Consider the following 18542-nt stretch of genomic DNA (forward strand, 5'->3'; position numbering starts at 1 on the left):
CTAGCATTACGCTCCTTCTATGCACAGCAATTTATGCTATTAGCAAATACCATCTCTCTCCATCACCATTCCAAATCTATTTAGAGCCATTTTTCATTATTAATATATTTTTTTTTTTTTTTTTTTCTGATGTACTAGATTTAGCTGGGTGCACAGATATATTACCATCTGCTCATTATTCAGGTATACCCTTATTTAAATCATCAGACCGCTATATGGTATTTCTAAAGAGACGCTGATTCCGTCCATCCACATAGACTGGTCTTTATTTTCTTTTTCACTCCATAGGGTTACTGATTAAAGCATTTTAATACGTTATACGTATATTCAATTTATAACTAGACATCATAACTGGGAACCGGTGGGTCACCCCCTGTTTGTATTTTGGAGGTCCTTCCCCTACATCATCCTGTCTTTTTATTAAAAAATTGTAAATCTTTTAAAACTATATGTCAATAAAGTTTTCTTTTTTATTATTGCTTCTTAACGTGTCACTTCATACCTCAAATAGGTAACTTAATTATGCATCAATAATCGAAGTGCTAATGCCTTGCCTACATTAAATCTTTTTTCGGATTATGGGATTAATCTTTATTCATTGCATAGTGGAATGTGTTGAGAACAATAAAACCTAAAAAATGATCAACGTAAATCGAAATGAATATCCCATGGAGGTCTGGATTTGGAATGATACTCAAAATCAAAGTGGAAAATCAAATTACAGGCTGATCCAACTTCAGTGGAAATGCCTCAAGACAAGAAAATGATGTTCAGTTGTGTGTGTGTGTTGCCTCCATGTGCCTGTATGACCTCCCTACAATGCCTGGGCATGCTCCTGATGAGGCGGCGGATGGTCTTCTGAGGGATCTCCTCCCAGACCTGGACTAAAGCATCCAACAACTCCTGGACAGTCTGTGGTGCAATGTGACGTGGGTGGATGGTGCGAGACATGATGTCTCAGATGTGTTCAATCGGATTCAGGTCTGGGGAACTGGAGGGCCAGTCCATAGCTTCAATGCCTTCATCTTGCAGGAACTGCTGACACTCCAGCCATATGAGGTCTGGCATTGTCCTGCATTAGAAGAAACCCAGGGCCAACCGCACCAGCAAATGGTCTCACAAGGGGTCTGAGGATCTCATCTCGGTACCTAATGACAGTCAGGCTACCTCTGGCGAGCACATGGAGGGCTGTGCGGCCCTCCAAAGAAATGCCACCCCACACCATTACTGACCCACTGCCAAACTGGTCATGCTGAAGGATGTTAAAACAGAAACACATGAGCCGTGTAAACAGTGAACAGGCCTGTAGGGACACTGTTCACACCACCAGGAGACAAACCACACAAAAAAAGGCACAGTAAAACCAAAAAATACTCTATTGCAAAAAAACAGTAAACAGCAAGTGCTAATAACAAGATGGAAAAACACAGGGTATTTGGTTAATACTTTTTTTGCAAAAAATGTATATTAAGCCGCTCTACCAAACGTCAAGGTATACCCGTATTAGAGCAGTCCGACTCCTAACTAATGTATATAATCCCTATCTGATGTATTTAAAAACCTGGTCATATGTATAATACATGTATGAGCAGGATTCAGAAAGGTAATGTCCAATATGGACACGCAGCATAGAATGGCTTTTTATGTGCACGGCTCACAAGAAGGGGTGGAAATCTACCTAGTCTTGTAGAAACAAGAAAATAATAGATTAAAACAGAAACACATGAGCCATGTACACAGTGACCAGGCCAGTAGGGACACTGTTCACACCACCAGGAGACAAACCACACGCAAAAAAAGACACAGTAAAACCGAAAATAGGATGTTGCAGGCAGCAGATCGCTCTCCATGGTGTCTCCAGACTCTGTCACGTCTGTCACATGTGCTTAGTGTGAACCTGCTTTCATCTGTGAAGAGCACAGGGCGCCAGAGGCAAATTTGCCAATCCTGGTGTTCTGTGGCAAATGCCAATCGTCCTGCACGGTGTTGGGCTGTGAGCACAACCCCATCTGTGGATGTCGGGCACTCAGACCATCATCAAGGAGTCCATTTCTAACCAGTTGTGCAGATACATGCACATTTGTGGCCTGCTGTAGATCATTTTGCAGGGCTCTGGCAGTGCTCCTCCTGGTCCTCCTTGCACAAAGGCTGAGGTAGCTGTCCTGCTGCTGGGTTGTTGCCCTCCTATGGCCTCCTCCACATCTCCTGGTGTACTGGCCTGTCTCCTGGTAGCGCCTCCAGCCTCTGGACACTACGCTGACAGACACAGCAAACCTTCTTGCCACAGCTCACAATGATGTGCCATCCTGGATGAGCTGCACAACCTGAGCCACTTGTGTGGGTTGTAGAGTCTGTCTCATGCTACCACGAGGTGTGAAAGCACAACCAACATTCAAAAGTGACTAAAGCACAAGCCAGAAAGCTGGTCTGTGGTCCCCACCTGCAGAACCACTCCTTTATTGAGTGTGTTTTGATAATTGCCAATAATTTCCATTTGTTTTCTATTCCATTTGCACAACAGCATGTGAAATTGATTGTCAAACAGTTTTGCTTCCTAAGTGGTCAGTTTGATTTCACGGAAGTTTGATTTACTTGGAGTTATATTCTGTTGTTTAAGTGTTCCCTTTATTTTTTTAAGCAATATATACATATATATATATGTCACCACTGAGACCCGCAGTAGGAACTGTAGCTTCCCCAACACAGTAGCCATCACAGGCTCTGCAGATACGGCCTCTCCGTGCGCTATTCAGGAAGTCCAGTCCAAGGCACTTCCAACACACTGACCATTCAGTCCATAGCCTCAGCAGGTGCTTCCAAGAATCCAGTCCATCCCAGGACATTCCAACACACTGACCATTCAGTCCATAGCCTCAGCAGGTGCTTCCAGGAATCCAGTCCATCCCAGGACATTCCAGCACACAGGCTATACAGGAACTCACACTCTGAACATGTGACCCAAACTCTGGTCACATTATGTACCTGTAATCACTCCCATAGGTAGGAGGTGTGTGTGGCTAGTTAGACCCGCCCAGCTCTCAAACTAGCTCTGCAAGCCTCCCTTTAAAACTAGGCAAATACTTGTGGGACTACAGGTCCCAGAACAACACTACTGGCTTACAGCGCAGACTTCCTCTGCAACACATACCGGCTATTTGCAATATTGCCAGTCCTAATTCACCATGATAATTATGCCTCCAAGCGCATCCTGAAGCGCACACACTGCCCCTGGCTGTAAAATGGGTTATTGCACCACGAATTATATATATATATATATATATATATATATATATATATACAGTATATATATTATATATATACAGTATATATATTATATATATACAGTATATACACACACATAACTTGACATCCACTGTGAATAGGCAAGTCAAGTCTGTCTTGCTCAGAGGAGACGAGCTGAAGGTGTCATGTGCCACCCACAACCCATTATACTCTATGGACAGAGAAGGGGCAGGACGAGTGAGTAGCATGGAAGGGAATAGTCAGGAGCAGACAGGAAAACATCATGCAGAGCTCTTTAACAAGTGCTTTACCTCACATCAGAGCTTTATTCAGCATTTGCATTTTTAGTGGGTTCCTATTGTGGAAACACTCTAAAAGCACACATAGTTGAATCCAGAAGTTTACATACACTATATAAATAGACACATATGCATGTTTTTCTCAATATCTGACATGAAATAAGAATACACCTTTCCTGTCAAAAGTTTACATACACTAAGATTACCATGCCTTTAACCCCTTCCTGACATCCGACGTACTATCCCGTCGAGGTGGGGTGGGCCCGTATGACCGCCGACGGGATAGTACGTCATAGCCGATCGGCCGCGCTCACGGGGGGAGCGCGGCCGATCGCGGCCGGGTGTCGGCTGCATATCGCAGCTGACATCCGGCACTATGTGCCAGGAGCGGTCACGGACCGCCCCCGGCACATTAACCCCCGGCACACCGCGATCAAACATGATCGCGATGTGCCGGCGGTGCAGGGAAGCATCGCGCAGGGAGGGGGCTCCCTGCGGGCTTCCCTGAGCCCCCCGCAGCAACGCGATGTGATCGCGTTGCTGCGAGGGTCTTACCTCCCTCCCTGCCTGCTCCAGACCCGGATCCAAGATGGCCGCGGATCCGGGTCCTGCAGGGAGGGAGGTGGCTTCACAGAAGCCTGCTCAGAGCAGGCACTGTGAAGCAGCCTGCGCTTCTCTCAGATCGGTGATCTGTCAGAGTGCTATGCAAACTGGCAGATCACCGATCTGTATTGTCCCCCCCTGGGGAAAAGTAAAAAAGTAAAAAAAAAAATTTCCAAATGTGTAAAAAAAAATAAAAAAAAATATTCCAAAATAATGAAAAAAAAAAAATATATATTATTCCCATAAATACATTTCTTTATCTAAATTAAAAAAAAAAACAATAAAAGTACACATATTTAGTATCGCCACGTCCGTAACGACCCAACCTATAAAACTGCCACACAAGTTAACCCCTTCAGTAAACACCGTAAGAAAAAAAAAAAAAAAACGAGGCAAAAAAACAACGCTTTATTACCATACCGCCGAACAAAAAGTGGAATAACACGCGATCAAAAAGACTGATATAAATATCCATGGTACCGCTGAAAACGTCATCTTGTCCCGCAAAAAACAAGCCACCAAACAGCATCATCAGCAAAAAAATAAAAAAGTTATAGTCCTGAGAATAAAGCGATACCAAAATAATTATTTTTTCTATAAAATAGTTTTTATCGTATAAAAGCGCCAAAACATAAAAAAATGATATAAATGAGATATCGCTGTAATCACACTGACCCAACGAATAAAACTGCTTTATCAATTTTACCAAACCCGGAACGGTATAAACGCCTCTCCCAAAAGAAATTCATGAATAGCAGGTTTTTGGTCATTCTGCCTCACAAAAATCGGAATAAAAAGCGATCAAAAATGGTCACGTGTCCGAAAATGTTACCAATAAAAACGTCAACTCGTCCCGCAAAAAACAAGACCTCACATGACTCTGTGGAGCAAAATGTGGAAAAATTATAGGTCTCAAAATGTGGAGACGCAAAAACTTTTTTGCTATAAAAAGCGTCGCTGGTTTCACACTTCCGTTTTTGTCTGCAGCGTTTTTTGCACAAAAAAACGCATGCGTTTTTTCCCTATATTTAACATTGAAAACGCATGCGTTTTTTTTGTACGCGTTTGGTCGCGTTTTCAAACGCATGCGGTTTTTTTCTGCATGCGTTCATTTTCAGAAATACAACCTGCAGTATTTTCTTGCGTTTTTAAGCACATGCGTTTGTTTGCGTTAAAAACGCATGCATTTTTATCGAAAAAAAACAGAAAACACACTGAAAAGCCACCCACCACCATCAAGGTGATAAAGGGATCCAAACCCTAACCCTAACTCTACCCCTAACCTCACCCCTAACCGTTTAATGAACATTTTCTGACAGTCATAGTGCCACGTATTTCAGTGCCACGTATTTCAGTGCCACGTATTTCAGTGCCACGTATTTCAGTGCCACGTATTTCAGTGCCACGTATCACGTATTTCAGTGCCACGTGTTTCAGTGCCACGTATTTCAGTGCCACGTATCACGTATTTCAGTGCCACATATTTTAGTACCACGTATTTCAGTTGCACGTATTTCAGTGCCACGTATTTCAGTGCCACGTATTTCAGTGCCATGTATCACGTATTTCAGTGCCACGTGTTTCAGTGCCACGTATTTAAGTGCCACGTATCACATATTTCAGTGCCACGTATTTAAGTGCCACGTATTTCAGTGCCACGTATTTCAGTGCCACGTATTTAAGTGCCACGTATCACATATTTCAGTGCCACGTATTTCAGTGCCACGTATTTCAGTGCCACGTATTTCAGTGCCACGTATTTCAGTGCCACGTATCACGTATTTCAGTGCCACGTGTTTCAGTGCCACGTATTTAAGTGCCACGTATCACGTATTTCAGTGCCACGTATTTCAGTGCCACGTATTTCAGTGCCACGTATTTCAGTGCCACGTATTTCAGTCACGTTTAGGGTTAGGGTTAGGGGTAGGGTTAGGGTTAGGGCTAGGGTTGGAGGTAAAGTTAGGGTTGGGGCTAAAGTTAGGGTTGGGGCTAAAGTTAGGGTTAGGGTTTGGATTACATTTACGTTTGGATTAGGGTTGGGATTAGAATTATGGGTGTGTCAGGGCTAGGGGTGTGGTTAGGGTTACCGTTGGGATTAGGGTTAGGGGTGTGTTTGGGTTAGGGTTTCAGGTAGAATTGGGGGGTTTCCACTGTCCAGGCACATCAGGGGCTCTCCAAGCGCGACATGGCGTCCAATCTCAATTCCAGCCAATTCTGCGTTGAAAAAGTAAAACAGTGCTCCTTCCCTTCCGAGCTCTCCCGTGCGCCCAAAAAGGGGTTTACCCCAACATATGTGTTATCAGCGTACTCGGGACAAATTGAACAACAACATCTGGGGTCCAAGTTCTCTTGTTATCCTTAGGAAAATAAAAATTTGGGGGGCTAAAAATCATTTTTGTGGGAAAAAAAAGATGTTTTATTTTCACGGCTCTGCATTATAAACTGTAGTGAAACACTTGGGGGTTCAAAGTTCTCACAACACATCTAGATAAGTTCCTTGGGAGGTCTAGTTTCCAATATGGGGTCACTTGTGGGGGGTTTGTACTGTTTGGGTACATCAGGGGCTCTGCAAATGCAACGTGACGCCTGCAGACCAATCCATTTAAGGCTGCATTCCAAATGGCGCTCCTTCCCTTCCGAGCTCTGTCATGCACCCAAACAGTGGTTCCCCCCGACATATGGGGTATCAGCGTACTCAGGACAAATTGGACAACAACTTTTGGGGTCTAATTTATCCTGTTACCCTTGTGAAAATACAAAACTGGGGGCTAAAAAATCATTTTTGTGAAAAAAAAAAAAAGAATTTTTATTTTCACGGCTTTGCGCTATAAACTTTAGTGAAACACTTGGGGGTTCAAAGTTCTCAAAACACATCTAGATAAGTTCCTTGGGAGGTCTAGTTTCCAATATGGGGTCACTTGTGGGGGGTTTGTACTGTTTGGGTACATCAGGGGCTCTGCAAATGCAACGTGACGGCTGCTGACCAATCCATTTAAGTCTGCATTCCAAATGGCGCTCCTTCCCTTCCGAGCTCTGTCATGCGCCCAAACAGTGGTTCCCCCCCACATATGGGGTATCAGCGTACTCAGGACAAATTGGAAAACAAATTTTGGGGTCCAATTTATTCTGTTACCCTTGTAAAAATACAAAGCTGGGGGCTAAAAAATCATTTTTGAGAAAAAAAAAAAAAATTATTTTCACGGCTCTGCGTTATAATCTGTAGTGAAACACTTGGGGGTTCAAAGCTCTCAAAACACATCTAGATAAGTTCCTTAGGGGGTCTACTTTCCAAAATGGTGTCACTTGTAGGGAGTTTCAATGTTTAGGCACATCAGGGGCTCTCCAAACGCAACATGGCGTCCCATCTCAATTCCAGTCAATTTTGCATTGAAAAGTCAAATGGCGATCCTTCCCTTCCAAGCTCTGCCATGCGCCCAAACAATGGTTTACACCCACATATGGGGTATCAGCGTACTCAGGACAAATTGCACAACATTTTTTGGGGTCCAATTTCTTCTCTTACCCTTGGGAAAATAAAAAATTGGGGGCAAAAAGATCATTTTTGTGAAAAAATATGATTTTTTATTTTTACGGCTCTGCATTATAAACTTCTGTGAAGCACTTGGTGGGTCAAAGTGCTCACCACACATCTAGATAAGTTCCTTAGGGGGTCTACTTTCCAAAATGGTGTCACTTGTAGGGAGTTTCAATGTTTAGGCACATCAGGGGCTCTCCAAACGCAACATGGCGTCCCATCTCAATTCCAGTCAATTTTGCATTGACAAGTCAAATGGCGCTCCTTCCCTTCCAAGCTCTGCCATGCGCCCAAACAATGGTTTACACCCACATATGGGGTATCAGCGTACTCAGGACAAATTGCACAACATTTTTTGGGGTCCAATTTCTTCTCTTACCCTTGGGAAAATAAAAAATTGGGGGCGAAAAGATCATTTTTGTGAAAAAATATGATTTTTTATTTTTACGGCTCTGCATTATAAACTTCTGTGAAGCACTTGGTGGGTCAAAGTGCTCACCACACATCTAGATAAGTTCCTTAGGGGGTCTACTTTCCAAAATGGTGTCACTTGTAGGGAGTTTCAATGTTTAGGCACATCAGGGGCTCTCCAAACGCAACATGGCGTCCCATCTCAATTCCAGTCAATTTTGCATTGAAAAGTCAAATGGCGCTCCTTCCCTTCCAAGCTCTGCCATGCGCCCAAACAATGGTTTACACCCACATATGGGGTATCAGCGTACTCAGGACAAATTGCACAACATTTTTTGGGGTCCAATTTCTTCTCTTACCCTTGGGAAAATAAAAAATTGGGGGCGAAAAGATCATTTTTGTGAAAAAATATGATTTTTTATTTTTACGGCTCTGCATTATAAACTTCTGTGAAGCACTTGGTGGGTCAAAGTGCTCACCACACATCTAGATAAGTTCCTTAGGGGGTCTACTTTCCAAAATGGTGTCACTTGTAGGGAGTTTCAATGTTTAGGCACATCAGGGGCTCTCCAAACGCAACATGGCGTCCCATCTCAATTCCAGTCAATTTTGCATTGAAAAGTCAAATGGCGCTCCTTCCCTTCCAAGCTCTGCCATGCGCCCAAACAATGGTTTACACCCACATATGGGGTATCAGCGTACTCAGGACAAATTGCACAACATGTTTTGGGGTCCAATTTCTTCTCTTACCCTTGGGAAAATAAAAAATTGGGGGCGAAAAGATCATTTTTGTGAAAAAATATGATTTTTTATTTTTACGGCTCTGCATTATAAACTTCTGTGAAGCACTTGGTGGGTCAAAGTGCTCACCACACATCTAGATAAGTTCCATAGGGGGTCTACTTTCCAAAATGGTGTCACTTGTAGGGAGTTTCAATGTTTAGGCACATCAGGGGCTCTCCAAACGCAACATGGCGTCCCATCTCAATTCCAGTCAATTTTGCATTGAAAAGTCAAATGGCGCTCCTTCCCTTCCAAGCTCTGCCATGCGCCCAAACAATGGTTTACACCCACATATGGGGTATCAGCGTACTCAGGACAAATTGCACAACATTTTTTGGGGTCCAATTTCTTCTCTTACCCTTGGGAAAATAAAAAATTGGGGGCGAAAAGATCATTTTTGTGAAAAAATATGATTTTTTATTTTTACGGCTCTGCATTATAAACTTCTGTGAAGCACTTGGTGGGTCAAAGTGCTCACCACACATCTAGATAAGTTCCTTAGGGGGTCTACTTTCCAAAATGGTGTCACTTGTAGGGAGTTTCAATGTTTAGGCACATCAGGGGCTCTCCAAACGCAACATGGCGTCCCATCTCAATTCCAGTCAATTTTGCATTGAAAAGTCAAATGGCGCTCCTTCCCTTCCAAGCTCTGCCATGCGCCCAAACAATGGTTTACACCCACATATGGGGTATCAGCGTACTCAGGACAAATTGCACAACATTTTTTGGGGTCCAATTTCTTCTCTTACCCTTGGGAAAATAAAAAATTGGGGGCGAAAAGATCATTTTTGTGAAAAAATATGATTTTTTATTTTTACGGCTCTGCATTATAAACTTCTGTGAAGCACTTGGTGGGTCAAAGTGCTCACCACACATCTAGATAAGTTCCTTAGGGGGTCTACTTTCCAAAATGGTGTCACTTGTAGGGAGTTTCAATGTTTAGGCACATCAGGGGCTCTCCAAACGCAACATGGCGTCCCATCTCAATTCCAGTCAATTTTGCATTGAAAAGTCAAATGGTGCTCCTTCCCTTCCAAGCTCTGCCATGCGCCTAAACAATGGTTTACACCCACATATGGGGTATCATCGTACTCAGGACAAATTGTACAACAACTTTGGGGGTCCATTTTCTCCTGTTACCCTTGGTAAAATAAAACAAATTGGAGCTGAAATAAATTTTGTGTGAAAAAAAGTTAAATGTTCATTTTTATTTAAACATTCCAAAAATTCCTGTGAAACACCTGAAGGGTTAATAAACTTCTTGAATGTGGTTTTGAGCACCTTGAGGGGTGCAGTTTTTAGAATGGTGTCACACTTGAGTATTTTCTATCATATAGACCCCTCAAAATGACTTCAAATGAGATGTGGTCCCTAAAAAAAAATGGTGTTGTAAAAATGAGAAATTGCTGGTCAACTTTTAACCCTTATAACTCCGTCACAAAAAAAATTTTTGGTTCCAAAATTGTACTGATGTAAAGTAGACATGTGGGAAATGTTACTTATTAAGTATTTTGTGTGACATATGTCTGTGATTTAAGGGCACAAAAATTCAAAGTTGGAAAATTGCAAAATTTTCAAAATTTTCGCCAAATTTCCATTTTTTTCACAAATAAACGCAAGTTATATCGAATAAATTTTACCTTTAACATGAAGTACAATATGTCACGAGAAAACAATGTCAGAATCGCCAAGATCCGTCAAAGCGTTCCAGAGTTATAGCCTCATAAAGGGACAGTGGTCAGAATTGTAAAAATTGGCCCGGTCATTAACGTGCAAACCACCCTTGGGGGTGAAGGGGTTAAACAAATCAGGACTGTTCATATCATGATGTCATGTGATTGGAAGCTTCATTTGTGGCAACATCTGAGTTAATTAGGGACACACCTGTGAATGTATTTTAATGCACACCTGAAACACACTGCTTCTTTGTGTAATATCATGGGAAAGTCTCAAGAAATCAGCCAAGATATCAGGAAGAGAATTGTGGACTTGCACAAGTCTGGTTCATCCTTCGGTACAATTTCAAGATACCTGAAGGTGCCTCGTTCATCTTTACAAACAATTTATACACAAGTACAAACAAGATGGGAATGTCCAGTCATCATACCGCTCAGGAAGAAGATGAGTTCTGTGTCCCAGAGATGAACATGCTTTTGTCCGACATGTGCATGTAAAACCAAGGACAAATCAAAAGACCTTGTGAAGATGACGGTGGAAGCTGGTAAGACTGTCAGTATCCACAGTGAAATGAGCACTGTATCAACATAGGTTGAAAGTCCACTCTGCCAGATAGAAGCCATTACTCTAAAAGAAACATAAAAAAGCCAGATTAATGTTTTAAAATGCACACAAAAACAAAGACCTTAATTTTTGGAGACATGTCCTGTGGTCTGATGAAACTAAAATTGAACTTTTTGGGCATAATGACCATTGTTATGTATGGAGAAAAAAGTGAGAAGCTTGGAAGCCTAAGAACACCATCCCAACTATGAAACATGGGGATGGCATCATGAGAAAAGAAGATTATGTGGCAATACTGAAGCAACATCTTAAGACATCAGTCAGGAAGCTAAAGCTTGGGCGGAAATGGATCTTCCAAATGGACAATGACCCGAAGCATACTGCCAAAATGGTAACAAAGTGGCTTAACGATAACAAAGTCAATGTTTTGGCGTGGCCATCACAAAGCCTTGATCTCAATCCTATTGAAAATTTATGGTCTAAGCTCAAAAGGCAGGTGTGAGAAAGGCAACCTACAAACCTGGATCAGGTACACCAGTTTTGTCTGGAGGAATTGGCCCAAATTCCGATCAACTATAGTGAGAAGCTTGTGAAAGAATATCCCAAACGTTTGACCCAAGTCATTCAGCTTAAGGGCAATGGTACCAAATACTAATGAAATCCATGTAAACTTTTGACTTTGCAGTAAGTAATAAAAATGCCTTAAAACATTCTCTCTATCATTATTTTGGAATTTGGCAAATATTAATATTTGTGTAATCCTAATTGACCTAAAACGGGAAATGTTTATTCTGATCTCATGTCAGATATTGAGAAAATACATGGATGTGTCTTTTTATATATTGTATCTAAATTTATCTAATAGGTGCAGAAATTCTGCAATATCAAAACTCACCAAATACTCATTGTGGGGACTTAGTCTATGGGCGACTACAGATGAGCACATGAGAAATTGTCCAGGTTTCATTCAGGAAGCTCAAGTTTTTTTAAATTTTACATCCAATTTTCATATGTGAGTCCTTTCTTTGTCATGTCGGACGCTGTTCATACTAGGGCGTTCGACAGACAGCGGTAATTCCGCTTTTGTCCACTATGCGCTCAGTGGCGTCGGCTAGATTTTGTCTAGCTGGTCCGGGGTTAATTTAGCTGGTGCTCGGATTGGAAGCTGGGTCACGCCCACTGCCTTTAAATTGTTCTTCTGAACATTGGGCGTCGCCGATTATAGCTTCTGTCTTGTGCTTGGTTATCTCAGTCTGGAGTGGTGATCTAGGAAAAGGAGTATCGTATCTGGTGGTGTATATTTCCCTTTTGTCATATTTTCCTCCTTCCTATATTTGTATTTGTTTTGCCCTGTGCACTTATTGTGTATTCCTGAGTGACTGCGGCGTGGTGTGGTGGTGGGTGGAGGTTTCAGCCTAGGGTTGAAACAGGAGACAGGGTGAGGGTGGAGGCCCAGACATGCACACCATCAGTGTAAACTCTGGGAGAGGGTCAGTCAGGGTTTCCCAGAGTTGAGGGAAATCGCAGGGGCCTGGGTTATTAGCTCTTGCCTACCTAGGCTTCCCGTGACATTATAATCGGCCAACATTATTTGAATTCCATGGATCCCATGACTTCCGTAACCCGCCAGTTGAGGGCACTGTTGCTACAGGTCACTGAGTTGAGGGGGGAAGTGCAGCAACAGGGACTAGCAGTATCTAATGTGCAAGCTGGAGCGGCAGGTAGAGTTGCTGAGCCTAAGTTTCCTTTGCCTGAAAGGTTTGCTGGGGAACGCAGTAAATTTGTTACTTTTCGTGAAGCTTGCAAACTTTATTTTCGTATGCTTTACCACAAAAACCAAGGAGAAGAATTTTTAACCCAATTTTTCTTTTTTACTTATTTCAAGTAGACACATAAACATATAACCAAAACAAACTACCTGAAAAATGAGCTAATCACACAAAGAAATAGATATAAATATGATAAAACCATAATATTTTATTAAATATAAAGACACTAACAAACAATAATACAGACAATCGGAGGAGGCACAAAGATACATATATAAATATTCATTTGATACAAGGACAATTGATAGTAATATATCTGTAGTACAAAGATGTTATGTCCTTTGTTTTGCTCATGTATATATATGAGACACGGCAAGGAGCCACTATAAAGTAGCAAAAAATATATAATAAAGTGCAATGTGCAAGATGCTAGTAGCAATAATAGTGACTGAATAAGGTCTAACACCTAGCTTCTCTGTAAATTAATTTCTATAAAGTCAAATAAGATTTAGAAGGTGCATTATATATGTGGTTAACCTTACCCGTGCTCATGATATATCCAGGCCTCGACCCCGCACTCCAACGCGCGTTTCGCGGCACGTTGCTTCCTCAGGGAGTGAACACTTCCTCACTCCCTGAGGAAGCAACGTGCCGCGAAACGCGCGTTGGAGTGCGGGGTCGAGGCCTGGATATATCATGAGCACGGGTAAGGTTAACCACATATATAATGCACCTTCTAAATCTTATTTGACTTTATAGAAATTAATTTACAGAGAAGCTAGGTGTTAGACCTTATTCAGTCACTATTATTGCTACTAGCATCTTGCACATTGCACTTTATTATATATTTTTTGCTACTTTATAGTGGCTCCTTGCCGTGTCTCATATATATACATGAGCAAAACAAAGGACATAACATCTTTGTACTACAGATATATTACTATCAATTGTCCTTGTATCAAATGAATATTTATATATGTATCTTTGTGCCTCCTCCGATTGTCTGTATTATTGTTTGTTAGTGTCTTTATATTTAATAAAATATTATGGTTTTATCATATTTATATCTATTTCTTTGTGTGATTAGCTCATTTTTCAGGTAGTTTGTTTTGGTTATTTATTTTCGTATGCGCCTGATCTCCTCGGGTAATGAGGCTCAGCGTGTGGGTCTGGTGTTGTCATTACTAAACGGGGATCCGCAAGCATGGGCGTTTTCTTTGCCTTCTGATTCTGCTGCATTTAACTCAGTGGAGAGGTTTTTTTCTGCTCTTGAACACATTTACGATGATCCTGACAGAATGGCTCTAGCAGAATCTAAGATATGCACTATTCGACAGGGGGAGCGTCTTGCAGAGGATTTCTGTTCTGAATTTCACCGCTGGGTGGTCAACACTCAGTGGAATGATCCCGTGCTGCGGAGTCAGTTTATTCATGGGGTTTCTGGAAGGGTTAAAGAAGCCCTCCTGATGTTCGAGGCTCCTGCTTCTCTGGATTCCGCTATGAGTCTTGTTGTCCGCATTGATCGCCGTTTACGTCAGGGGGAGCCTGAGACGCCGCCTATGGGAGAAGGTGTAGGTTCATGTGAGGTTGCTGCAGGTGAGCCCACGGAGCCTGTGCAAATCGCAGGGGTGTCACAAGTTATGCATCGAGCCCCTGTGCTCAAGAAGCAGGGAGCCTGTTTTTACTGTGGTAAAACTGGTCATTTTGTTAACATTTGTCCTCTGCTGTCTAAGGAAAAACGCAACGGCGGAATACTTCTAAGCTCAGAGGGTGTGGAGGAGACCAATCTGAGCTTATGCATATCCTCCATGGTGGTTTCTCAATGCATGCTCCCTGCCAAAGTTATTATCGCTGGCAGAGAGCTGCCAATCACTGTTTTTGTGGATAGTGGTTCTGCCACAAATCTCATTGATGAAGAGTTTGCGCGCACAGCAGGTTTTAGGATCGAAAAACTGCCTCATCCTATCCGCGTGGTCACCATCAATGCAGCTCCTCTCTCACAGGGGGAGATTACTGAGTTTGTGGCTGAGGTGAAACTCCACATTGGGGTTCTACATTCCGAGCAGGTTACATGTAAGGTGCTCAGGAATCTTCCTGCACAGGTGGTTTTGGGTTTCCCATGGTTATCTATGCACAACCAGGTTATCGATTGGAAAACTCAGGACATAATTCAGTGGAGCGAATTCTGCCAGGAGAATTGCCTGGCCACATGTGTGTCTGCTGTGACTTCAAGCGTTCCTGAGTCACTTCTGGATTTTGCGGATGTGTTCTTTGAGAAGGGTTGTTCAGAGTTGCCACCAAATCGCTCCTATGACGGTACTATCAGGTTTAAACCAGGGGCCAAATTGCCTAAAGCAAGGATGTTTAACATCTCCGGTCCGGAGAGACAAGCGTTAAAGGATTACATTGCTGACAGTTTGAGCAAAGGGCACATCAGGCCTTCATCCTCGCCTGTGGCAGCGGGGTTCTTCTTCGTTAAGAAGAAAGATGGCGGACTACGCCCATGTCTGGATTTCAGGGAGTTGAACCAGATTACGGTTCGTGATCCATACCCTATACCGAGGTTGAGGCTGAGATTGCCGAGGCTCAGGAGGAGGTACCATCTGAGCTTCCCATCAACAAATCGTTTGTACCGCTTCATCTCCGCTTAAAGGTTTTGGCGGAGCATCATGATGCTGTCCTGGCTGGCCACCCAGGGGTCAGGGGTACTTTGGAGTTGGTGTCACGTCGGTTTTGGTGGCCCAAAATCCGACAGGACGTGGTCTCATACGTGTCAGCTTGCACCACGTGCGCTAGAGCTAAGACGCCCCAGTCCCGTCCTGTTGGCACACTACTTCCTCCCGAGATACCTAGTAAGCCTTGGACGGAGATCTCCATGGATTTTATCACTGACTTGCCTTCCTCAGCTGGGAACACGGTCATTTTGGTGATTGTTGATCGGTTCTCAAAAATGTCGCATTTTGTCTTTGCCTTCGTTGCCTAACGCTAAGACTTTGGCTCAGGTATTTGTGCAGGAGGTGGTCAGACTTCATGGGGTTCTGTCTGACATCGTTTCCGATAGAGGTACTCAGTTTGTGGCAAAATTTTGGAAAGCGTTTTGCTCACGGCTGGGGATCAAGTTGTCTCATTCTTCGGCATGTCATCCTCAGTCGAATTGTCAGACCGAGCGTATGAACCAAAATTTGGAGCAGTACTTACGCTGCTTTGTTTCTGATAACCAGGAGGAGTGGTCGACGTTCCTTCCTTTGGCAGAGTTTGCCATCAATAATCACTGCCAGGAGTCTTCTGGGGAGTCTCCGTTTTTTTGTGTTTACGGGCTACATCCTCAATTTTGTACTTTGAGTCAGGGGGGCTCTTCCGGCATCCTGGAGGAAGACCAGTTAGGAGCACAACTGTCATCAGTCTGGAGGAGAGTTAAGCAGCGCTTGTTGAGCGTGGGTGCTAGGTACAAACGTGTGGCTGACAGTAGGCGTGTGCCAGGTCCGGACCTGAGTGTGGATGACTGGGTGTGGTTATCCACAAAAAACATAAGACTCAAAATACCATCCCTTAAATTAGGTCCTAGGTTTTTTGGTCCATTTAAGGTCACCGCTGTCATTAACCCAGTAGCTTACCGATTGGAGCTTCCTACGGTGTATAAGATACACAACGTGTTCCACAGATCGTTGCTAAAAAAGATGGTGGGTCTTGTGGACGCGACACCGATGCCTCCTCCAGTCATGGTGGATGGTAAGTTGGAATTTGAAGTCTCCAAGGTGGTTGACTCTCGTGTAGTGCGCCGCACCTTACAGTACTTGGTAAACTGGCGTGGTTATGGGCCGGAGGAGAGGTCTTGGGTACCAGCCTCGGACATTCATGCGGATCAGCTGGTCAGTATGTTTCATCGCCGCCATCCGGACAAGCCGGGTCCTATAAGTCGTGAGGGCCCTGGGGTCCCTCGTGGAAGGCAGGGTACTGTCATGTCAGACGCTGTTCATACTAGGGCATTCGACAGACAGCGGTAATTCTGCTTTTGTCCACTATGCGCTCAGTGGCGTCGGCTAGATTTTGTCTAGCTGGTCCGGGGTTAATTTAGCTGGTGCTCGGATTGGAAGCTGGGTCATGCCCTCTGCCTTTAAATTGTTCTTCTGAACATTGGGCGTCGCCGATTATAGCTTCTGTCTTGTGCTTTATTATCTCGGTCTGGAGTGGTGATCTAGGAAAAGGAGTATCGTATCTGGTGGTGTATATTTCCCTTTGTCATATTTTCCTCCTTCCTACGACTGCGGCGTGGTGTATATTTTCCGTTATCCTTGTTATCCTTGTCTGTGCTAACTGTGGGTATTGGTTAGTGGTCTCTTCACTGGGTGGTGGGTGGAGGTTTCAGCCTAGGGTTGAAACAGGAGACAGGGTGAGGGTGGAGGCCCAGACATGCACACCATCAGTGTAAACTCTGGGAAAGGGTCAGTCAGGGTTTCCCAGAGTTGCGGGAAATCGCAGGGGCCTGGGTTATTAGCTCTTGCCTACCTAGGCTTCCCGTGACATTCTTTCATCCGTGTGACATCTGCATACGGTCCATTTTCATACAACTAAATAAAAAATGTACATGATCAAATATAGTTTCTTACCTTTGTAATAGAAATGTATCTGTGAAAATAAGATGATACCCAGATGGTCTGTGTGTTGGATCCATTTTTTTAACCTACCCATAGACTTGAATGTGTGAGTCTCACTCGAGACTCAAAAGAAAATAGTGCATGCTGTGATTTTTTTTCTCACCAATAGGACCAATAGATAAACCATTCATTTGAGCAACCCTATTTAAAAACATGGCGTAGTATTCTGTTCATGTGCCATCTAATAAAAAGTTGGTCAGCACTTGTCCAATTTATACGCTCATCTGCATGAGCCCTTGGGTGGTTACAAAATATAACATGAAGTCTCCCTATTGTGCAATCAATTTTCTAGATATACATAGTTTGTTCAGATTATTTCCAATAATCATTTTTTTCCATTTAATATAGGATAAGAGAAAGGAAAGAACCCGGTACGTTTGCCCTGTCAATAGTTTATGGAAAGACAGTTTATCATTATAGAATTGATCTTGACAAGTCTGGGAAGTATTCAATACCTGAAGGCACTAAATTTGATACATTGTGGCAGGTAAGTTTAAGTATATTAATATTTACCGATTTACTGAGTTAGCTTTAGCTATTATAATTCTATGGGGCTCTTTTGTGGGGCACTAATATGCCTTCAACTTTTGTAACTTAATTAGTCTATGTACTGTGAGTCAAAGAATTGTGCCTGTATTACAAAGTGCCCATAACTCTAGTGTCGAACTACATGGACTTGTTCAGCCTCTGGTATATACAGCATATGATGTCTACAAATTGACGTAGAGTGTCATGTAAAAGTTTGGGCACCCCTGGACAAAGTTACTGTTATTGGGAACAGTTGAACAAGTTGATGATTAACACCTTACTGACCTTGGACGGGATAGTACGTCCGATGTCAGCTCCCCTGCTTTGATGCAGGGCTCCGCGATGAGCCCGCATCAAAGCCGGGACATGTCAGCTGTTTTGTACAGCTGACATGTGCCCGCAATAGCGGCGGGTGAAATCGCGAATCACCCGCCGCTATTAACTAGTTAAATGCCGCTGTCAAACGCAGACAGCG

The 18542-nt window shown here is 43.1% G+C and overlaps 1 protein-coding gene across 2 annotated transcripts in view; it reads left to right on the forward strand.

The window, feature by feature from the left end:
- ZAP70 (zeta chain of T cell receptor associated protein kinase 70) overlaps positions 1–18542 on the forward strand; it is a 210186-nt gene that overhangs the window by 91165 nt on the left and 100479 nt on the right. For both annotated transcript variants that reach the window (XM_077273511.1, XM_077273518.1), the window contains exon 4: positions 17888–18026. In XM_077273511.1, coding sequence (XP_077129626.1) covers positions 17888–18026 — 139 coding nt within the window. The remainder of the gene's footprint in view (positions 1–17887; positions 18027–18542) is intronic.

This window comes from Ranitomeya variabilis, chromosome 1 (assembly GCF_051348905.1).
Source record: "Ranitomeya variabilis isolate aRanVar5 chromosome 1, aRanVar5.hap1, whole genome shotgun sequence".
NCBI classification, from domain to species: Eukaryota; Metazoa; Chordata; class Amphibia; order Anura; family Dendrobatidae; genus Ranitomeya; species Ranitomeya variabilis.